This window comes from Tachysurus vachellii, chromosome 1 (assembly GCF_030014155.1).
Source record: "Tachysurus vachellii isolate PV-2020 chromosome 1, HZAU_Pvac_v1, whole genome shotgun sequence".
Lineage (NCBI taxonomy): Eukaryota > Metazoa > Chordata > Actinopteri > Siluriformes > Bagridae > Tachysurus > Tachysurus vachellii.
This window is the reverse complement of record NC_083460.1, coordinates 5943941-5967664: the sequence shown is the minus strand read 5'-3', so window position 1 is coordinate 5967664 and position 23724 is coordinate 5943941. Positions and strand designations below refer to the sequence as shown.

General features: G+C 40.8%; 1 protein-coding gene across 17 annotated transcripts in view; it reads left to right on the top strand.

Annotated features, from left to right (window-relative positions):
* Nucleotides 1–23724, top strand: part of epb41l3b (erythrocyte membrane protein band 4.1-like 3b) — a 33895-nt gene continuing 10171 nt past the window's right edge. For 2 of the 17 annotated variants that reach the window (XM_060870122.1, XM_060870002.1), the window contains exons 1-13: nucleotides 8742–8873; nucleotides 13354–13473; nucleotides 14932–15046; nucleotides 16319–16423; nucleotides 16510–16552; nucleotides 16666–16741; nucleotides 17426–17644; nucleotides 18301–18388; nucleotides 20832–20996; nucleotides 21120–21217; nucleotides 21347–21522; nucleotides 21690–21868; nucleotides 22415–22888. In XM_060870122.1, the coding sequence (XP_060726105.1) occupies nucleotides 14993–15046; nucleotides 16319–16423; nucleotides 16510–16552; nucleotides 16666–16741; nucleotides 17426–17644; nucleotides 18301–18388; nucleotides 20832–20996; nucleotides 21120–21217; nucleotides 21347–21522; nucleotides 21690–21868; nucleotides 22415–22888 (1677 nt within the window). In that variant the 5' untranslated portion in view covers nucleotides 8742–8873; nucleotides 13354–13473; nucleotides 14932–14992. Of the gene's footprint in view, nucleotides 155–405; nucleotides 545–2870; nucleotides 2993–8741; nucleotides 8874–13353; nucleotides 13474–14931; nucleotides 15047–16318; nucleotides 16424–16509; nucleotides 16553–16665; nucleotides 16742–17425; nucleotides 17645–18300; nucleotides 18389–20831; nucleotides 20997–21119; nucleotides 21218–21346; nucleotides 21523–21689; nucleotides 21869–22414; nucleotides 23200–23724 lie in introns of those variants that run through there. The other 15 variants (XM_060870141.1, XM_060870132.1, XM_060870051.1 and 12 more) reach the window with 14 other exon arrangements.

Sequence of the window (23724 nt, the reverse complement as noted above, 5' to 3'; positions counted from 1 at the left end):
GTTTCCTGATCTCAGGAAGACTCCTTCAGCACGTCCGAGTGGATCAAAGCAGATTCTCTTCAGGTGAGCGCTTTTTTCCCCCCAATTACTTCTCGAAAGTGCGTCCTGTCGGAAGTCCCAGAAGCTTTAACTTCTGTTTATCGTCGCTCATAACGTGAGTGAAGTCTTTAACTGCTTTAAACAGCTGCGTTCAGCCAGGATAATGTTTTGTTTCTGTTTGTAACTTGTTCACGCGCACTTTTTAATTGATGGGTGTGAATGCGCGTGCTCGCTGAAAAGTTTATTATGGGCGTTTATTATAAGACTAATTTAGTTTTTTTTTTTAATATCTGGGATTGACATTGCGATTAGGTTAGTTAGCTTTTAATATCGTTTGAATCTAGTAAGGATAAAAGGAAATTGCATTGAATTTAGTGTGCTGAGCTCGTGCACGGTAAATTCTGGGATGATTTGGGATTAGGATTTTAATCTCTTTCTGTTTCTCTTTGTATGTACTGAATTTGTTGTAATCTGTGGTGTGGACCTTCTCATCACCTCTGTTCTGGTAAGTTCACTTTTTGTAAGAGACATCAAACATGCTTTCATGGGGTTTGTGTGTAGATCTTTTGTTTTGTGGAAACAGACTTACTTTGAATGCTTATTATGGAACAGGAAACATCTCAGCACGCGCACAGTTCCCCTTTTTGGCCATCTCTCTCTATATTTAACCATGAAACATTTGACCATGTTTACTATTAAAACATTTCACGCTGTCCATCTGGGAATGTTTTTATAGTTAGTTTAGTCTTTGGAGTCAGGTGATCACCAGCTGATGTGTCAGAAGTGGTGGCTGTGGTCTGGAAAGAGGAAATGATTCCCCTTTGTTTCTGGCTTTCACTTCCTGTCTGTCTTTGCTGTATTACTATCTTTTATTAATAAGTTATACTTTTTTTTTCTTCTTCTTCTCTGTCTTCAGTGGAAATGCCTCACTACAGGATAACTGTACAGGATTTTTATGTTGTTACCTTCTTCACGGAGATATTCTTTACCGTTCTGCAGGACAAATAGATTTAAAAATTCTTTTGTACCAGTTGCTATTGGGTTTTTAAATACTTAATTTTTTTTTTTTCTTCTTCTTCTTTCCCCCCCCTCCTTGTACTGTTTGTTGTTGTGTTGTTGATTGATTCTGCTGCTGGCTGTGAAACAAATTGCCCCTCGGGGATAATAAAGTTGACTTAACCTAACCTAACATAACTTAGGAGTGCTTAGAAGAGTACTCCAACTGAAAAGCAGAAGACCTGCAGAGAGAATGTGCTCTTGTTTTAAGCAGGCGTTTATTTATTTATTTTTCTTACTGACTACGAATGTGCCAATAATCTGTTACACAATTTAACAATTTGTATAAAAGTTTTGCCTAAATGATTTATTATTTTGTATATATCTTTGTTTACATATCGAATTAAACGTGGCAAATTTAAGAACATTTAACTGAACGCTTGTACCACATGATTGGCTGATTAGACAGCCGTGTGACTTAGTTGGTTTACATTCCTATTGTTCCTATTAAAGTGGACCGCAAGTGTATTTGATGATGACTGGAGCAGGGTAGCCAAAGTTGTCTTCAAATTTTACATTTGTCCCTAATTGGACTAGACATAAACACCATAGCATAAGAAATTAAATACATTTCTAGTCCCATCAAGCCTCCTCTAAATTCTTGTGTGTAATTGCAATGTACACTTCGTAAGATCTTTATGTTAATTAAAATTCAAATACAATGACTAAGGCTGTGTCCTTACATCACATGGAAGGTGTTGGATAGTAAGTGTGTCTTCTAGACTGTTTTTCTAAGGGTGAAAGGTCACAGGAACAAAGCATCATGCTTTATCAGGTCTGCAAATGATAAGATGTTGCTCAAAGGTTGAAGGTAGTCCACAGTCCTTGTTTCGCCATGTTCTCTTGTTCTTAAGATGATTCAGAGGTCACAAGGTGCAGAAAAAACCTGTTCTGTCTGTTCAGTTGCTCCGCCGTGGCGATTTTCATCATCCTCTAGACTTCGGTTTGGGTGCTCAGTCTGCATTTATGACTTCCAGCTCTGATTGATCCAGCTGACGTTCAAGGATGAGGATGAGCTGTACTCTGATTTTGCCCATAAATAGATGTAGCACTCGGGGGGAGATATCACCCTATCATCAGTGGGTATTAATAGCAGAGAGGTGTCTTAAAGTCTTCGCAGTAGGCGTTTGTGTGATTTTCCCAGAAAGGTGTTAGTCTTGGCAGGAAACTTTTTTTTTTTTTTTTTTTTTTTTAGATTAGAATTAGAATCTGTTTTTAAACAATCTGCGGTTGCTCCGGCCGTTGATTATTGATCATACACAGATAAGGAACAGATAAGAATTTCTGCAACAATTCCCAAAGTCCTTTCCAGAATTTTATCTTGTACTTTAGGAAATTATCTCTGACACCTACTAGGCATTGTAAACTTCTTGCATTGGTTCAAGGAAGCAGGAATTTATTGACTTTTGGTGCTTAAAGCATGGCCGGTCACTACCAGCCTTGCTACTCTTACTACCATGCTTTAATCAAGAATAAAATAGCAGTTATCAAGATCTTTTATGGAAAATAAACACAATGAGTTAGTTTAATATGGAACCCACATGCATTTAGTACTGATGCATTGTTCGTCAAATACAATAGACTTTCAGTATTTTCTTCGCTACCTTGTCAGCATGATATCGCTTTCAGTCTTTGACAACTCATTAACCTTAGTTTAATGATTCTAATGTACACTGGAGTAGAATTGTTCCAACGTTCTTAACCTTGGGAGTGTATTTGAGTGTGTTTACAGCTTTGTTAGATGGTAGTAACAGACCTTTGTTCCCAGGTGTGTGTGTGTGTGTGTGTGTGTACCCTAAAGCTACAGTTTTGTACTAGTGTGTGGAGGTATAGAATTTCCCTCACATCTTCTCCTTCACCTGTGTGAGATTGCGTTGATTGATGGCTGTTGCTGCTTGTAAGTATGTTACCGGTAGTCAGAGTGTAAAATTTTATCGTTCTGAGCTTGAACGACCCTATGGTTCTGTCTTTGTTTTTTTTAATTCTCCAGCACGTTTGGTGGAAACTTAATTTCGTAGCACCATTATGATCGTTTAATTAAGTTGAAATTTGACAGTTTATGTAACGGTATTGCCCGTGTTTTACTGATATGAATAATGTCACAAGCTAAACTTCTTTCTTTCTCTGCACCCTAAATAGCTAAAAGAAAAAAATTGAAGCAGGCATTAGTGTAAAATAACACCATCATTCATAAGAGCTTTGTTCAGACACTTAAAATGGGGGAATAAAAATGACAGCTGTATATTTCAGAATTTAGGGTTTATAGCATCAGATCAAAGCCTCTCAATTAGATATAAGGCTGAACTTGGATTTGTCCTTAAAGCCAAAATAAAGTTACATGTTGTTGTAAATATGTGCTCTTAAGATTTTAGGATAAAAATCGTATAGCATTTTAAAGGAATTGGATCATATTAATTTGTTTTATAAGCAAGTAAGAATTTCAACTCAGAAATGTGATTTTAAAACTGTGTACTATGTTAGTTTGATTTTCAGATTAGTCCTTTAAAATGATAATTATGCATACAGCAGATTTTGCCTAACAATGTGTTTTACTGCATTGCGATTGCTCAAACCTCTCGACGTTGTATCGTACTGACGTCACTGCCGTGTTTAATCGAATTCAGTTTAGTTAACGATGGACATTGTGTCAAAGCAGCTTCACAGAACATAAGATTTTTATGTAAATGTATTTGTATTTATCTTTAATGAGAGAGCCTGAGGCGACCGTGGCAAGGAAAAAAAAAATCCTTTAGACGGTATGAGGAAGAAACCTTGAGAGGAACCAGGCATCCATCTTCATTTGGGTGACACCAGAGAGTGTGACTGTAGAAAGAACTTTTAATTATAGTCATATACAGTCAATTTGGAGTTGTGTAACCAGGAGCTCCTGAGCAACTCATAAATTAGCTCATTATCTGAGTTCGTTATAGATTCAGCACCGGCTTCTCAATGCCGAAGCCTTCAAATGCTCAATGGTGGAAATGTAAAATGTTATTTTGTGTATCGATGAAGAGGTTTTTCTTCTCAAAGTTTACATTTGGTTGGCAGAAACCAACTTATGAAGCAGAAGGACACGTGTTTAATGTCCTGATGAGACAGTGCCTCTTAACGTTTTCCTTTTATAAATGAAGAAAGCGTTAGTGTGTCTCATGATCTACAGAAAGTGCTGATGTGCTTCCTGAGACGTGCTGTATGTCTTATGATGTAATGAAAGTGCTGACCCTGTGTTGAGAAACACTGACTGGCCTGAACAAGCTCTCAGCACACGCTGGCTCAGCATATCTTATTAAGCACATACGGTTAACATGTGCCGCTACGAAAGAACGACCTTTAGGCCTTTTTAATTTGCTTTCACCAGAAGTCTTGGAGCTGTTTCGGAAACATCTGTGCCATGATCCTTAACGTTTTGCTAGACTTAATGGACCACATTGAATTCTGTTTGAATCAGTCCACCTTGAGATCATGTGTACATGCAGACTCTGCTCATATCTGTGACGAGTTTATGACCGCAGATATGACACGTGCACGTAATCGTGGCGAGGTGAAAGTCTGATCAGGATGACGTGTTCCTGCGATGCCCCCTACAGGCTTGTATAGAATAAAGCAAGCCATTTCCAAACAGATGGAAACCTAAAATAGAGTGGAGAACAAAGATTAGCTGATGTCTGCTCTTATTCATAATGCTGATGAACAAGTTTTTTTTTTTTTCTTTTTTTTTTTTCCCTCTTTTCTTTGCATTCTGAGATGATGATTCAGTGGCTTAAGGTGCCTTGAATATGAGGCTGTTGCTGAGTTCCTACTGATCCAAAGCATGAGTTTATACTCAGTGGATCATGTCGAGTTGACAGTTTCAACACCGCAGAAGTAGAATATGAGCTGAAGAGCATTATATTATGAATTAAGGAAAAGTTCTATGACCAGATACAGATGATAATATAGACTGCAGTATTTATTTTTTACAAGCTGTTAATTAATATCTTTTTCCTCATGCTCTTTTTCTGTATTGTTGAAATGGGAATCACTGCAGAAATGAGGTATGAAAAAAGCTCATTATTGAGAGAGATTTAGTACAAAAAAAGCCATATGCATGTAAAAGAGACTTGTGGTCCTTCTTTCTATCCCTGATCATAGCAGCAGTGTAGGAAGGAGGGTAGGCATCATGCTGTTTGTCACTCGCACAGTATACTGTTATTACTGTACACGTGGATTGTCAAGACATGTCTTCCAAATCTGTTTTGACAAGGCACAGTAGAATAAAAACAGATCCTACAACCTTGCCTAATGACCCCTTTGGCCAAACGTCTAATTGTTGTCTGTTACAACTTTAACCTGTTTTTAAAATAGCTAAGCTTTGTGTTCAGAAACTGCTGCATTAACACTTGAGGGTGAGTAAGTAAAGTGGGTTTCACTTTTGTGTCTGTCTGTGTGTGTGTGGGTCTGTCTGTGTGTGTGTGGGTCTGTCTGTGTGTGTGTGGGTCTGTCTGTGTGTGTGTGGGTCTGTCTGTGTGTGTGTGGGTCTGTCTGTGTGTGTGTGGGTCTGTCTGTGTGTGTGTGGGTCTGTCTGTGTGTGTGTGGGTCTGTCTGTGTGTGGGTCTGTCTGTCTGTGTGTGGGTCTGTCTGTCTGTGTGTGGGTCTGTCTGTCTGTGTGTGGGTCTGTCTGTCTGTGTGTGGGTCTGTCTGGGTCTGTCTGGGTCTGTCTGTGTCTGTCTGGGTCTGTCTGTGTCTGTCTGTGTGTGTGGGTCTGTCTGTGTCGGTCTGTGTGGGTCTGTGTGTGTGTGTGGGTCTGTGTGTGGGTCTGTGTGGGTCTGTCTGTGTGTGGGTGTCTGTCTGTGTGTGTGTGTGTGTGTGGGTCTGTCTGTGGGTCTGTCTGTGTGTGGGTGTCTGTCTGTGGGTGTGTGTGTGTGGGTCTGTCTGTGGGTGTGTGTGGGTCTGTCTGTGGGTGTGTGTGGGTCTGTCTGTCTGTGTGTGGGTCTGTCTGTCTGTGTGTGGGTCTGTCTGTCTGTGTGTGGGTCTGTCTGTGTCTGTGTGGGTCTGTCTGTGTCTGTGTGGGTCTGTCTGTGTCTGTCTGGGTCTGTCTGTGTCTGTCTGGGTCTGTCTGTGTCTGTCTGTGTGTGTGGGTCTGTCTGTGTGTGTCTGTGTCTGTCTGTGTGTGGGTCTGTGTGTGGGTCTGTGTGTGGGTCTGTGTGTGGGTCTGTGTGTGGGTCTGTCTGTCTGTGTGTGTGGGTCTGTCTGTCTGTGTGTGTGGGTCTGTCTGTCTGTGGGTGTCTGTCTGTGGGTGTGTGTGTGTGGGTCTGTCTGTGGGTGTGTGTGTGTGGGTGTGTGTGTGGGTGTGTGTGTGGGTGTGTGTGTGGGTCTGTCTGTCTGTCTGTGTGTGGGTCTGTCTGTGTGTGGGTCTGTCTGTGTGTGGGTCTGTCTGTGTGTGGGTCTATCTGTCTGTCTGTGTGTGTGGGTCTGTCTGTGTCTGTCTGTGTGTGTGGGTCTGTCTGGGTCTGTCTGTGTGTGTGGGTCTGTCTGGGTCTGTCTGTGTGTGTGGGTCTGTCTGGGTCTGTCTGTGTGTGTGGGTCTGTCTGGGTCTGTCTGTGTGTGTGGGTCTGTCTGTGTCTGTCTGTGTGTGTGGGTCTGTCTGTGTGTGTGGGTCTGTCTGTCTGTCTGTGTGGGTCTGTCTGTCTGTCTGTGTGTGTGTGGGTCTGTGTGTGTGTGGGTCTGTGTGTGTGTGGGTCTGTGTGTGTGTGTGTGGGTCTGTGTGTGTGTGTGGGTCTGTGTGTGTGTGTGGGTCTGTGTGTGTGTGTGGGTCTGTGTCTGTGTGTGTGGGTCTGTGTCTGTGTGTGTGGGTCTGTGTCTGTGTGTGTGGGTCTGTGTCTGTGTGTGTGGGTCTGTGTCTGTGTGTGTGGGTCTGTGTCTGTGTGTGTGGGTCTGTGTCTGTGTGTGTGGGTCTGTGTCTGTGTGTGTGGGTCTGTGTCTGTGTGTGTGGGTCTGTGTCTGTGTGTGTGTGGGTCTGTGTCTGTGTGTGTGTGTGTCTGTCTCTGTGTGTGTGTGTGTCTGTCTCTGTGTGTCTCTGTGTGTCTGTCTGTCTGTCTCTGTGTGTCTGTCTGTCTGTCTGTCTCTGTGTGTCTGTCTGTCTGTCTGTCTCTGTGTGTCTGTCTGTCTGTCTCTGTGTGTCTGTCTGTCTGTCTCTGTGTGTGTGGGTGTCTCTGTGTGTGTGGGTGTCTCTGTGTGTGTGGGTGTGGGTCTGTGTGTGGGTGTGGGTCTGTGTCTGTGGGTGTGGGTCTGTGTCTGTGGGTGTGGGTCTGTGTCTGTGGGTGTGGGTCTGTGTCTGTGGGTGTGGGTCTGTGTCTGTGTGTGTGGGTCTGTGTCTGTGTGTGTGGGTCTGTGTCTGTGTGTGTGGGTCTGTGTCTGTGTGTGTGGGTCTGTGTCTGTGTGTGTGGGTCTGTGTCTGTGTGTGTGGGTCTGTGTCTGTGTGTGTGGGTCTGTGTCTGTGTGTGTGTGTGTCTGTCTCTGTGTGTCTCTGTGTGTCTGTCTGTCTGTCTCTGTGTGTCTGTCTGTCTGTCTGTCTCTGTGTGTCTGTCTGTCTGTCTGTCTGTCTCTGTGTGTCTGTCTGTCTGTCTCTGTGTGTGTGGGTGTCTCTGTGTGTGTGGGTGTCTCTGTGTGTGTGGGTGTCTCTGTGTGTGTGGGTGTCTCTGTGTGTGTGGGTGTCTCTGTGTGTGTGGGTGTCTCTGTGTGTGTGGGTGTCTCTGTGTGTCTGGGTGTCTCTGTGTGTCTGGGTGTCTCTGTGTGTCTGGGTGTCTCTGTGTGTCTGGGTGTCTCTGTGTGTCTGGGTGTCTGTGTCTGTCTGTGTGTGTGTCTCTGTCTGTGTGTGTGTCTCTGTCTGTGTGTGTGTCTGTCTCTGTGTGTCTGTCTGTGTGTGTGTGTCTGTCTGTGTGTGTGTGTCTGTCTGTGTGTGGGGGTCTCTGTGTGTGTGGGGCTCTCTGTGTGTGTGGGGCTCTCTGTGTGTGTGGGGGGCTCTCTGTGTGTGGGGGGGTCTCTGTGTGTGGGGGGTCTCTGTGTGTGGGGGGGTCTCTGTGTGTGGGGGGGTCTCTGTGTGTGGGGGGGTCTCTGTGTGTGGGGTGTGTGTGTGTGTGTCTGTGTGTGTGTCTGTCTTTTTTAAGTTTGGTTTTAAAATGCACTAATCATTAAAAGACGTCCAAACCTGGATTTAGATTAGTGGGAGTGTAAACTTTTCCCAGAGCAGTTATTAAATGCCACACACTCCGTCTGTCCTTCACCATGGTACTGACAGATGAAGGCAGGCATGTAGATAAACTGAACATGAACCTGACTGAGTTTATGGACACTATACTCTTAAGGGCAATAGATTAATAAACAATTTGAAGTAGAGGAACAGCAGTAAAATTGTGTGGCTCAAAAAAAATGCCTGTCACCAGTTGTTGGGAAAAAAAAATATATATATAATAATTTATTGACAACCTTTAAGTGGGTGCAAGTACTAGTAGGCATCTAATGTTACCAGGTTTTGATCGTGGTGTTTAGAGGAACCTTATGGATCAACACGGTAGTTTAATCCTGCTGACGCACGCGTGAACGCTGAGTTTTCGCGCTTCCGCGTTCTTTTCGTGCGGCGCTTCTGACGTTGTACAGCGCGCTGTGATTGGCTGGAGTATTTGCGTCACTACGCTACATCAGGCGCACCATCTGGAGCTCGTGCGCGTTTGATAAGGCGGTCTCACTCAATGTAAACCGAACCGCTGGCTGTGGCTCCGTGACCGGACACCGAATTCTCGGTAATGTCAACATTTACCGTAACTAAACCGCCGTGTATTGAAGGTGTGCTCTCTGGGGGTGTGTGTGAAGTGTTACGTGTCTGTAGTAGCGTGTAGCGGCTTGTTTTTGATCCAAACGTAAAGCTAAGCTAACTGTTTGTTTTCTGTTTGTGCGCGTGCGGCATTTTATTTAATCTTTAGTTAAAAATCGCCTTTAGAAATATTTCAGTATCGATATCTGAAACTTGAAACGAATTCTGTGATTTGTTAGACAGCCTTTGTGAATAAAGAAGTTGCTGATTTTTAGCTCTGATACCGTTACATTATATAACGGTATGTAATAGCGTTTTGTGCTTTAATGCCATTTTATTGGGTAAAACAACACGTGTATGTTGTACTGGTCGTGTGCCAAGTTGCCTACAGTTCGTGAGAATCCAACAGCAGGTCACCGTTTGCACTTTAGGTGACTTTATTGAATACTACATTAAACGTATATTACCGTTATTATGAACGGGCTGAAGCGCGCATGCGCACTTCACATTTGCATATTTGTTGTTTTCAGTTTTCACTTTTTCTTTTACTCTCCTATGAGGTCACCAAAATAGACACGACTGCACAAAAGAGAACATCCCAACCCTCAGTACCGGTACATAAGTATTAAAGTTTAGGTTTTACACCCTTACACTGTGCCATGTCATCAGTCTTGTGAGATTATTATTATTATTATTATTATTATTATTATTATTTATTATTATTATGTCACTCTGTGTAAGATGACATGAAAAACATTAATTTTATTGAAAAGTTATACACCGAATATCTTTTAACTGTAGACCTGTGATGAAAGAAAATGATTCTCCTTACCTCATCAGATAAACAGAAACATTCTTTAAAGAATTGAATTAATAAGGATTTTTTCCCCTTTCTGTATAAAATGTTTAGTTTATGATTTGTCATCGCTGTTACCGTATTCCTAGATGACTTGAGTTTCTTGTAATCCTCTAACGAGCCTCGTCGCAGCAGTGACAGATTTTAATAAATAAACAGACATTTTGTGATCAACTGTCTTGAACAGTAGTGGCACAAAAAGCATATCACATCTTATGCTGAGCTTGACTTGAGATTTTACTTTTTTTGGTTCACAACAGTAAAATCATGCCTGGAATAAAACCTGTAAATCATGCAGCATAAAGATTTACACCGAAGCTCAAAGAGATTTGTGTCCTGTCTTCATTTGCATAGTTAATTGGACACCCTTCATGATTCCAAACCTAGTATGTCGGGTATTGGATCAGTATGTCTCTAATTGTGTACATACACGCTGTCTGTTTACGCAGCGGTTGAAGCAAAGACGTGTTGCGTCTTGTGTTCATGTGCGAGATCTGCGTTGTCAGTCAACATTCCTAGCGATGGGGGGATAAAAGAGGTCATGAAAAACGATTCATTGGTAGGACACCTTTTTAAATAAAACAAAACATCCTAAAATCAACAGTTTTCAGGAAGATGGTGAGGGAGACAGACCCACTTCCACAGGAACACGGAATATCAGCAATTCTCCTCCCAATGAAGTGGTTTTTAATTGGTGCATCGCAATCATAAATATTGATTTAATTCGATGAGTCTTTGCACAGCTCGCTCGTTCGTTTGTGGTTGTGGATCACTCAGTTGTGGCTTGTGATGAATCACTTTATCCAGCTCGGTGTCAGAGGTCCTGTGTATTCAGTTGGCAGAACGGGCACAGTGATTCCCTGATGGTTAATCTGAACGATTATACAGAGTTTAATCCGTTTTAAAAGGAGATTTAAGCATCTGGTTTATAGGATAGATTGTTTTGTGACTGGTGTTAATGTCTTCAGAAAACGTTTGTCATCATGTTATTATAATCTTTCTATTTGTAAAACTTAAGCATGAATTAGTGATTTATATCAGTAGAATAGTCCTGTATATCAGGTTATGAGTTACGCGTACACACAGACATGTAACTAACAACTCTCACATTGTGTAACATGGCTTTCTGTGCCTGCCACTGAGCAACATAAATAATTGCCATTTTTGTGTGGCCGGATAGCATTTCTCTGCAACAGCCGCATGACCTTTTGACCTCGCGTACATGGCTGCTATTCAGAAGAGTGAGTGTTCATGGTGAATGAGAAGCTGGGGGATAAACCGGCAGCTTTGTCTCTCTTCTGTTCCATGCTTTATGCGTTTGTACAAAGATTGACTTTTGTCATTTACAACATCTGAGACACAAAACACTGGATAATTCTCAAGAAATGGTGATTTCAATCAGAACTGAGTAATGAAACTGAAATTTTTTTTTTCCCCTTCAATACAAATTCTTAATCTCTTAGCGATCATGTTTCATGTTGGAAAGATATTAATTTATGTATTTCTTTAGTTTAATTTATTTTGTAAGTCTGATTTGTTTTAGGATTGGTGGAGCTGAAATGGATCTTTGTGAGCCACAGAAGCCCTGTAATTCACTTGACACCTTACTAATTTTGGAGGAACACACACACATTTCCAGATGTACTTGGAAAATGCAAGAGTACAAATGCTTTCTGGCCTCCTTACTTCCTTCCATCCCGCTCTCTACATTACGATCCACACCAGGCTTATTTTAGCAGCATGGCTTCTATGGCAAACTGGCATAAAATTGCCACAGTAACTGTTCCAGTGTCGATTTGGCCCCAGGGACACGATGCCAATTAGCGCCGATTCAGCAGCCAGCAGCGTTCTGCCAGGAGTGATAGTCACTCTTTGATGAGCTAATGGATGAAATGATTTCAAGCATTGTTTGTCTATGTTTAGAGCTGGCTTTAGGACATCTTTCCTCTTTGAATTTTATTTACTATTTGTTGTTTATTTATTTAATTTTTTTTAATGATCTTATCCTCATGGATAGATTTGGATTAAGTGCAAAACCGTGAGTTGCTATAACAACATGGTGTTTTTCTGGTAACTAGCGTGAGAGCTTTGTAATTATTAAAGGATGCTGCAGAAAATATTCAACAAAGCCAGGAAGGATGGGTGGGGGGGGGAGAAAAGATCGGGTTTGAGTTTGATTCATAAAAACAGAGAGCGGTTGAAATTATATCTAGTACAGTTGAGTAGTTTTATATCTTCATGTCCATACACATTAATCAGAGTGACCTTTGTGTCCTTTCCAGCATACACTCATTCTCTCTCTCTCTCTCTCCATACCCTATTTTTCTGCCCTGTGATTCATTCTGACCTACTTAGGTTATGTCCACTTGAATGATTTAATTACTTATGTAATACACTGAAACCAAATGGAGGGGGAAGAGCTTTTTTTTCTCCCCCTGTCTTTCCCCTGTCAATCAAAGTGACCGTAGCCAATCATGGGTCACTGTGAGATCCTGCATATGTAGGGGGACAGTTAGTTCTCTCCTACAAATGTGTTGGGACACTCCATCTTTTCAAACAGCTCAGAAAGCATTACAAAGTTGCGTGGCTTTACAGGTCTTAGACGAAGCATGTGATGGTTTTGACCCTCCCCGGTCGAGCGGTGTGCTGTAATGAAACAAATGCAAAGTAGAGTTACAGTATTTTTCAGGAGACACACATCCTCTGAAGTGTTCTGTTTCTCTAATTCCACAGAAATTTGCCATCAAGTACAATTTTTGTTTATTAGAATTGTACATGTTGTCAGTTTTTGTACTTACATTTGCTGTTGCATTGTTCTCCCATATGTTTTGGGACCTATAGTAGATTTCTTTTACACTTTTTCTGAAATGCTCTTTAACCCAGTAGTGACCATTTTGTGTAGCTTGGCCTAGTGTTGACATTCCCACCGCAATCTTGGAATCCTTAAGCTCAGAGATCCTGCCCTGACTACATATGTGCCAATGAGCTGCCCTGAACCCCTAGACTTGTGTTTAAACTCGGCTAAAATAAATAGAGCTGTGTATGTGTGAGAGGGAGATGGATGGATGGACAGATGAAGGGAGGGAGGGAAAAGAGAATTATTCACTCTGCATTTTCTCTTTGCTTTTAGAGTCTCCACTGTGTGCGTAACTGCTGCTAGTGTTCCTCACTGTTAAAGGATGTTTGTTAGTGTTTGGTTAACGAGATGCCTGTTCCAGTATGAATAGTTTCACTTTAACTCTATCGCAGCTTTTACAGACGTTTGCCAGCGTTCAGAGTGCGGTTTTCATTTTCCTTGAGATTTGAAGCGTGAAAATGCTTTGTTGGCCTGCGTCATTGATACACTAGACATGGATGTGTTCCCGTGTAACAGGAAGATCGGCATTGTGCCTTGTATTCTACTCCGAGTAAGACATGCATAAAACACATGCATTATTTATTAGTGCGCTGTAGAGAGAGATTCGTTTGTGTATTGTGACTGTGATGTTTCAGAAATTTGGCTCTTTCTTATGTGTATACACAATGAAGTAATGTTGATGGATGGAAGTTATTGGTTGATTTTGAGTGCTTTTCAAAGACTGGAAAACTGACATCCTGTCTGTGTTAATTACAGTGTGAATTGCAATGACTGCTGATGCAGACTGGGATACAGCAGGCAGGCAGAGTCGCAATCATAACCAGCAGCTCCAGCTGTCCCAAGCTCATCGTCCATCAAGTATTCCAGGAGCGATAGGTGAAGACGCAATTTTGACCACACGCACACATGTACAATACCCGATACCAACTAGGCACTCAGAATCCAGTTATAAGGAGCTCCACAGTTAGAGTTATGTACTATTGATCTGAAGATACCTCTGTTAGAGCCTCATCTGGATTCAAGTACCATCCGAATGAGTAAATGTAAATGAAAGATTTCTCCAGACAAAGGGAAAGAAAACACCACAGAGAAGGAGAGATTCTGATATTTATTTCCAAAACTGTAATTTATCCCCACTGCTGTAAACGTAAATATAGCTAAAGATCTAGACTTTATTCTCAGATGGCATTGTGTGAGTAGTTACAGATGGCTTGCACGGGGAAGTGATGTAATGCAACCAGAAAGCCAGTCTTTTTGCCAGCAGCAGTTTCTGAGGTTTGTGGGGATTTAAGGAGACATTTCACACAATATCCATCACCAAATCCTCGTTCCTTAAGGACTTGGCAAATATTTCAAGAGATCCAGCCTTTCACCTATTCTGTAGCTGAAAAGATTGAGGTTAAATGGGATTAGTGGTGATGCGCCCGCTGGCATGAGAATATAAAAGCCTGTTAAGGGAAGATAGACTACAGCTCTAGAATAGTACTTAAGACGGTAATAAATCTGTGAGTTTAACTGTCAAGCTTTTAGAAAAGTATCATTTGTTTCCATAAAGTACAGAAAAACATTCATTACAGTTAATGGAAAGCCATTTTCCCTAGACGCTTCACATTCACTGTATGACATAATAGTACAGCTCATTACTCTACAAATATGATTTCCCACATACCAACTCTCATCCCCATGTCTGTTCTTTCCTGTACAACCAAGTTGTTCATTATGGTTCGTTACGTTCCTCTAAGCTGTCCATCCCTATTGCCTTTGCTTTTAAGTAAACCAGCCTCTGTAATAGAGCCGAATTAATTCAGCATGTTATGTTCTGTTATTAGAATTGAATTCAGGTTGTCTGTATCTTTTCACTGCTTTTGCATCTTTCTGTAGTTCTGGAGCCATTGAGCTGTAAAAATGAATTTGCAAAATGTCATTTTGACTCACACTGACTCACACTGGTGGCATGCCTTTAAAGCGACGCGTGTTTTTGACTAAAACTAATTTACTTCAGCAAAGATTTACAGTTCGATGGATGTAATGCCTCGGGGGAAAAAAACATTGGTGTACTTTTGAAATGACTTTATAAGCACAGTTTTCCTAAATTTCTCATTATGTAATTGAATGTAACATTTTAGTGGATTTACCAGGAGGGATTTTATTACTCCAGCCACTGAAAGTATACACCAATGTTTATTATACATCCCTTTTGTGCCGTATTTGCTAATGGAATCATCGATGAAGGTGTTAGCATAAAGGAACCTAATTTTTGGATACTCGTTCGGAGGTCTATTCTTAAATCATTTTTACTTGTCTTTACAACTATCAACTATTCTGTCTTTTCAGCAGTGTAGTGAAGCGGTCTGAATATCACAGAAACTTTCCTGGACCGCACCAGTTAAACACCATGGAGTGCAGGGTCACGCTGTTGGATGGCACGGACTACACCTGCACTGTGGAGGTGGGTGGAGCAGTGGGTGTGGCTACAGTGGACCTCTGACTAGTAACGAGAACCAGAAATGATTGTGATAATATTAAACAAATCGACTCTTGAATGCTGATTGGTCAGAAGGTGACGATTTGGTTTTACTTTATATTTATGCACTTGTTTTATCCTCATTTACTACAGTAATGTATGTAACTGATGATACGGTAAAGTTTCTTGAATCGAGTGTATTTAAGCAGGAAAATCCACTAACCTCCACAAGATGTTTGGCTTTCTGTTCTTTAAAAGGATTCTGATGCAGTAGGGCTTCTAATGTGTTTCCTTTAGAATTTCCTAATTTCCTTTAGTTTCAGTCTGGATTACTGGAGCCTGACACTAAAGAATGCCACAGGCTTGAGATTAATGCATATTTTGTAGGGCTCCGAGAGTCAGATTTTTTAGGAAGTGATTTGTTATTTGAGTTGCTGTGTTTTGGCTTGCAGTTGAGAGATTATCTGATGGCCTACCTGTAATGATGAAAGGATCAGAGCATTTTGCTTGTACAATTCTAGACAGTGTATTTATTTTTATATCTGTGTGAATTATTACAGCTCTTCCATACTTTGCAAGTGTTCAGATTCTTTAAGGAGGGGTGGGTATTCATGTTAAGATTTGATGTACGAGAGACATTGAGGATTGTGTGTAATGTTAGAAGTTTGGCGCAGTGAGTACATACAGGCAGTAAGCTGCCAGAGCTGCCAAGCGTTGGGGTTTTCCTTTCCCGATGCCTTTCACCCACTGCTATCCAAAATTACAGCTTGCAAAATTACATGCTGCATAATCTAAAGCATGTGTAAATCATCATAGCACTGCTTATTACTTTCATTCTAGGACTAATTTAAAGAAGTAGAATCTAGTAGAGTTTTTGCTCTGTTGTGGGTGATGAATGCTTCCAGTGCTCGACAACTCTGTTTAATTTTAATTTGCAATCAGCTTTGCAGCAGAACGGATTGTTTTAACACGACACGGTAATGCCATTAGATGAGGCTGTCGGAGTAAGTAACTGGCTTGCAGAAACTATTTGCAAGACATTACTGCGGATCGAACTAGACGTGTTTATAGTGCATCAAGCTGTTTGTCTCCGTCTTTGAAACCTCAAAGTGTTTGTTCAGCCAGTAAACTACCAAACCACCCTAATCATGGCTTTACCTTATTGTGCCATATATAACAATCTGACTTTCTAAATAAATCTTGCCACACTAACATTGTTTAGCAACAACGTTTTCTATTCTGCATTTTCATCAACAGAAGAAAGCCAAGGGCCAGGTCCTGTTTGATAAAGTATGTGACCACCTCAACCTTATGGAGAAGGACTACTTTGGGCTCACGTACCGTGACGCAGAACATCAGAAGGTACCATATGCTTTCAAACCCTTAGCATCACCCTTATTTATGACATTCTAATTAAATTGTACTTCATTTATGTGGTTTCTTTCCAGAACTGGATGGATCCTTTGAAAGAACTTAAGAAACAAATTAGAAGTATGTTTCCTTTATTTTTTATATATAATATATATAAAATATACATTTTATTTATTTATTTTTTTGACGCCATGTCTTTTTCTGAACACCCTTTGTGTGTCTGTGTTCATTAGCTGGTCCCTGGAACTTTGGGTTTAATGTGAAGTTTTATCCCCCCGATCCATCTCAGCTGTCTGAAGATATCAGCCGGTAACAGTCAACAGAATTCAGTGTTTGCTTCCACTACAGCTTGTTTCTTTGGGATGGAAACATAAATTCACATGAAGCGCCTCAAGATTTCCACAAACATGCTTAATCACATTCTCTGCTTGGTTCCCTTTAGCACTTTAACACAGATTTTTAACTAAAGCCGGTATGAGAAAATGATATTAAGGAATCAAACATGTCAAGTCATGCTGTTATAGATGTTTATGCCAAACACACAACAAACAAAAAAAACAGGCAAGGCCACACCACTATTGGCGTGTTGATTATTTTCCAATAACTGCAACCCACCCCAATATAGTGACATTTAGTGTTGTGTAATAACTTTGAAACAAGTTGCTTCCTGTTTTTACTTGTATTCAAACAGCTATATAAATCCTCTTGAAGTTCTAAGAAACTATGTTACCAAGAAACTGCAAGTTCCTCTTTCCCAAGTACTTATTTATTTATTTAGCTTTACTTCTGCATGAAGCATTTAACAGTGCTCTAGTATATCCAGATAAATGACATTCTGAAAACATTGGTCATATTCTTGTCTTGCAACCCTGCTTTTATTATTCTCTTTGTTTGGCATCACTATTCTGCTGCCATTTCGTATGTCACGTGTCGGAAACCCAGATATTGACATGATTACATCAAGGCATCGTGAAAATTCTTTCTCTCGGTCAGGTACTACCTATGTCTTCAGCTAAGAGACGATGTCGTGTCGGGCCGTTTGCCGTGCTCCTTTGTCACTCATTCTCTCCTGGGTTCATACATTGCCCAGTCTGAGCTGGGAGACTACGACCCTGATGAGCTGGCTAGCGATTACATCAGCGATCTCCGCTTCGCTCCCAACCAGACCAAAGAGCTGGAGGAGAAGGTCATGGACCTGCATCGCCACTACAAGTAAGCAGAACTCTCCGTAGTATCGTCATCTTGACTTGACCTGTAGACAGTAAATCTGTTTAAACTGAGACAATGACTATAGTGTATACAAGAACCAGCTGTGTATTGTGTGTGGATTCCAATATGCTTAAATACATCTATCCCCTTTTTAGATGCTTTTCATTATATAAGCAGAGTATATTTCAGACTTACAGCAGTAACACGAAGTGCGTGAGATCCATTCCAGTTCTTTTGATTGTTTAAACTGGAGATCTTTTCATAGCAGCATGTAAGCTTTGTTTCTCATTAACTGGAAAAATAAGCCCTTTTTTTTTTCTTCATTCATCAGTGCATAAATGCATAAGTCACACTGAAGCTTTTATTGTATTCTCCTCTCCATCTACACATTACAGCTTTGTTCTGAGTCTATAAAATTCTCACACAAGTGAGTAGTGTGTGTTGAGTAGATTCGTTGTTAGCTGTTACAACAGTTTAATGAGTTGTTTTACTGATTTATCTTCTTAACCTCTCAGATTCCTGACAAAGGCAACTCCTTGCCCCTAATTTTAGGAACATTTACTGTATTCATCTCATGGTTTTTGTTTCTTTTATTTTCTGAATAAGGATATTATTCCGCATTTTAGTCTCACGCTTGCTCTTTTTGTCTTTCTTTACAGAGGAATGAGTCCAGCTGAGGCAGAGATGCTGTTTCTGGAGAATGCCAAGAAGCTTTCCATGTATGGAGTAGATCTGCATCATGCAAAGGTAAGAAGCGAGAGAAAACCTTAAGGCTGTTTAGGGGAGTGTTTTGGGTTTTTTTGACCAGTGTTGGAGAAGTCTAGAATACTTTTTTCCTTTTCTTTTTATTTTATTTTTTTATATATATATTTATTTGAACCCATCCTATTTTGAACTCCCAAAGTCAGCTAACAGTTATAAACCATTCATCAAGGTAACATAAAATACAACTTGACTTCATTAAAAACATTTCAAATTAGCATTCAGGGATCACAGGGTTATCTAGAGAGAGATTCTGAGATTCTGTTCTGAGATTTTCATAAACAATATGTACCAAAAATATCAGATAGCAGTGACTCGTCAGTAAGGTGGAGAAATATTTTCTTTTCTATTTAATTATCACCAACAACAACATAATCATTGTTATTGATTACCATATTTATTTTGCCCAAAGTTTCCTTTAGCGTAGCCTTTTTAGGCTTTGTTACTTGTCCTTCCAGAATTCTGTCATGTTAAAGTGAAATTAAATATTGAATGTGACGACAAATGCAGTATACAGTCTGTGGCTGCTGTTGGGATTGTAGCACCATCTAATGGCAGTCAAAATAAATAACATGGCTGTATATTGGCTTTGTTTGTTTTGGGATTTTGGAAATTAATATGCTCTTTATGTGGATGCTGTGTATCTTAAAGGTGAGGTCTCCGTTGTTTGAAAGCCAATGTTGATATTTGAAATGAATAAAAAAAAACATTTGTATTACCATAGTATTACTCATTATAAATGTGTTTTTGTAGTACTGCGTGTTGTACCATGAAAGGTTTATCTCCATTTCACGCGGAACACGGAGTTCTCTCCAGCGCTGGAAAGCTGATCCTATATTAACACGTCCTACTTCTTGCCTTATCATAAGCCTTTCTTCGCTTTCTTTCTTTGTTTTTATCCTCCATGTCAATGTTAAAACCGCTTTCTGCTAATGTCACACATGCGCACTGAACACTCTCTCCGTCCTTATTGACAAGACCCGCCCCTTTCTGCTCATTGGCAACACGTTAGTTTTGTTTGGCGGCCCAACGCAGTTTTCTGAAGCATTTCTCAAACAACGGAGACCCCACCTTTAAAGCCGTGGCACCGACACTGCTTTTGCCCTCCGCTGGTCTGCTGCTGATTTAGTGCAGCACGCTGGTCTCTGCTTTAGTTCTGTATGAAAGCTTACTAATACGGACACAAGTACCGCTGGTCTCATGGGAAAGAACGATATAAGGACCTGCAGGAATCTAACTCCGTTTAAAAGCATTTGGAGAGGCCGAAGAGGAATGAAATATATTTCTTGGTTACTTTTGCGAATTACTGCACTACTACATCTTCATAATGCACAAGCTGAAAATATTAGACATATTCATAAAATCTTTTATATATTATTAATAATTATATTATTTAATTATTTTGATGGTTATGCACTATGTAATGTTCTATCCTGTGGGCAAAGAGGACATAAATAATATCCTTCGATATCCTTTATAACAATATCCTTCATAAATCAAGGGGGGGGGGGGTGCAATGCCTCTAGCTTTATCGCTCTCTAGTGTTCCCTCCTGAATGTAAATGCACCTCCCTTTTCAGTGCTGCTCTTGCCTCAGCGCGCTCTCTCTCCTCTCTCTCTCTCTCTCTCTCTCTCTCTCTCTCCTCTGCTCATCGATGGCGTAGTTGGTAGGGAAGCTCTCTGAGTGCTTAGGTCTAGCTAAGGAAGAGGTAAGATGCTGTGTCTTGTGCGTATGTTCACACATGTCTGTGTGTGTAATGTCTAGTTATTTCATCACATTATTCCTGAGCATTCTCATGTGACGTGGTTAGCATTATGAACGTCTTCTGTGCGCACGAGTCTTGGTTCAGCGTGTACATGTGAGTAAATGTGTGTGCATCATCTCGTGTCTGTGTTTTCTCTGCATGAGCATGATACTGAATAGAGAGAACTTCTTCACAACATGCTGCATTGCAGTGCTGTGCAGGATTTTCCCTCTTTTTTTTTTTTCTTCTCTCTGCACTATATTCATGTAGCCTGCAAATGCCTTAACATCTTGTGATTCTTATGTCTCACTCATAATTATTTGTACAGTTGTGGTATGTTATCAAGATTAATGATTTTATGTTGATCACATTTGCCACGTTCCTTTTATTTTTTTATTTTTTTATTTTTCTCCATTTTTAATGCCTGCTAATTAGTCTGGATCCTCCCCCACTGTTGCTGAGTTTGTGCTGCGTTAACTCATCAGTCACTTTCTGTGCTTCTCTTTTGTGCTCTCTCTCGCTCTCTCCCTCCTGTGTTGGATGGTGTAGGTCATTTAGTGATTTATGCTCATTCCTCTGTACATTCCCCACTAGATTTGTTTCATTCTGCTCTAGTTGTTCTAGTCATTTAATTCCTTTTCCTTCTACGCCCTCGTCACCCTCCATTTGTTTTTCTCTGTTCAGGATTCGGAGGGAGTGGAGATTATGTTAGGGGTGTGCAGCAGCGGCCTTCTCATCTACAGAGACCGACTACGCATTAACCGATTTGCCTGGCCCAAAATCCTCAAGATATCCTACAAGCGAAACAGCTTCTATATCAAGATACGCCCTGGAGAGGTGAAACACTTGGCACGTGATATTGTTATGAAATGACTGATATTTCTGACTTGATAAATATTTGTCTGATTGGAACTATATCTGGTCAGTAATTTCCTCTAATCAACAGATGCGTCTTTTTTATTTTTTTGGTAGTTGGAGCAGTTCGAGAGCACCATTGGTTTCAAACTTCCTAATCACAAAGCAGCAAAGAGGCTGTGGAAAGTGTGTGTGGAACATCACACGTTTTTCAGGTAAGTAAAGTACAAAGAAAAGATCAAGCACATATGAAGGATATTAGTTATGGTAATATTGAAGGAATTGGTTATGGTAATTAGTTAGTCTATGGGTAAAACCATTATAGCTCCCTGCCTCTTCTGCAGATTGGTGACTCCTGAACCTCCTGCCAAGAAGTTCCTGTCTCTGGGCTCTAAGTTCCGCTACAGCGGTAGGACGCAAACACAGGCGCGCCGTGCCAGCTCCCAGATCTCTCGGTGTGCACCACAGTTTCAGCGCTCCTCCAGCAAACGGCTCACCACCACTCGCAGTCTAGATATAGGTAACATGATACCTGTATATTTATCCAGCAGGTGAACACAGATGTTTGGTCAAACTTTTTGCGAATGTCAGTTTGGAATCAGTATTGGTTCAATTTATAATTATCACCGTTTTCTCACCTTTCTTCCCTTTTGCCAGTCTAACTGTTTTCACACCGCTTTTCTCCAGCACCAGCCATGGCCAACGATGACAATATGATGGAAGACTCTAAACCAGCCTTTGCCACAGGGACCCTCATCACCACGGTAACGCCAGAGAAAAAGGCGGAGGAAGAAAACGCAGTAGAAGATGAAAGCACTCCTGCTACAGAGACATCTGGGCCTGCACCTCCCACTCCTGTTACCAAGGTAACCACACTTTCAGACAATCTCCTCCTTCTCTCATCTGTTTGGATGGTTTTGTTAAATAGTATATGTTTAAACACCATAACTTTTAAACACAATGACCAGTGGACATGTAAATACATTTTTTTGTACAAACTGTAATTTTAAGAGGCTTGCCTTTTCTTGATTTTCCTGTTCATTAATATCAGAAATGATTGACATGATCTTATATTAAAACTGCTTGAGTTGCCCTTTAAGAACTGAGGGTTTTTAAGTAGCCGAGCTCTGTGAAAGTACATGTTGTGATCGAGATTTAAGGTGTTGCTGGTGTATTATGAATCAGATATTCAAACGGTATTTCTGATGTCTGTTGAATTTATATTGTGCACTTTAACATGACACTTTTGTCTAATTAGCTTGTTCTCTTTTTATCCTTTCTTTCATCCTACACTCATGCTCATGCATGTTTGGTTCACTTGTTCATACACTACCATTTGCACTATTACATGGGTGTTTTGGCCACATCCACCCTGTACTTCTCGATTTTTGTCCTCACTCCCATATCGTCAGTGCTCTCCTCCTGACTCCAAACACACCCTCCTTTCCTCACCACTCTCCTCCACTAAAGTGCGAAGGAGGAAACGCAGACGGAGCAGCTCTGAGCACGCTGCCTCCGAAAGCCCAGCAAAGGGCAAGCAAATTTCAGACCAGAACCTGCCCAAGGGGGGAACTCTTTTCTCCTTCTCACTGCACCTCCCAGACCTGTCGTCTCTCCTGGACGAAGACGGCTACCTGAGTTTCCCTGACCTGTCTGAGATGAACTTCCTGCCTGAGCGCTTCCAACACTTCCTGCCCATCAAATCACCATCTCTCGTGCCCTGCTTCCTTTTCATCTTCTTCTTTCTGCTGTCTACCTCTTTTTCTGTACCCTATGCACTTACGCTTTCTTTCCCACTGGCACTGTGCCTCTGCTATCTGGAGCCCAAGACCACGTCACTCACCACCTCATTCACCAACAGCTTTCAGGACAGTTCAGACGACGAGGTGTGTGTGTGTACGTCTATGTGTTTGGCCATTCAGGTCAGCATCATGTCTCTTCATTCTGATCACCTGCCATCATCTTCATGTACTGAACCTGCATGCATGAGACTGGGGGAAAAACCTGAGATGCATGCTGGACCACAGTGAAATATCAAGCTACATCTTCATTATTAACGGATGAATATAGGCCCAGGGTCTGATTATATTCTTTTAAATTTAATAGGTTTGATCGATTTATATACCTATAACACAATCTCTGGGTTGTCCACTAAAGGCAGTCCATGACCATAAACACCTTCAAGAAAACCAAGACTGAGTAAACTTCTTCTAGTTCCTGGAGCCTGAAGAAAAAAGCTGCCTATTTTGTATTGCTGAATTTTGATTTCTCTGTAATCAGGCCATTAAGCCTTGTGTGCACTTATTTTCCAGTACCTAGATACACAAGTCAGTTATTGACCATATTCTGGATCTTGAACTTCAAATGGTCATTTTTGTAGCAGTCAGAAAACCTCTCTGGAATATATTTCCTTACTCTAAATGTGCTGTGACCTGAAATTATACATACTTTTGAAATCTACAGGCTTTCCTGAATTGAAATGCTTAATGTATATTATTTCAACCAAAAAACAATCTAGGTATTTAAAATTTGTTTTACATCAAAAAATTTCAATGAAAGGTTTCATTTAACTCCACTGCAGACAATGTAAAAGTATGTCACAGACAGTTTTTTGCTCTTTTCCACATTTCATGTCTGTATGGTGGTCTGTTGGATGTGACATTGTACCAGAAATGTTGGTATAAATCATCTTGCAAGCAACATTTTCCAACGCATGAAAGTT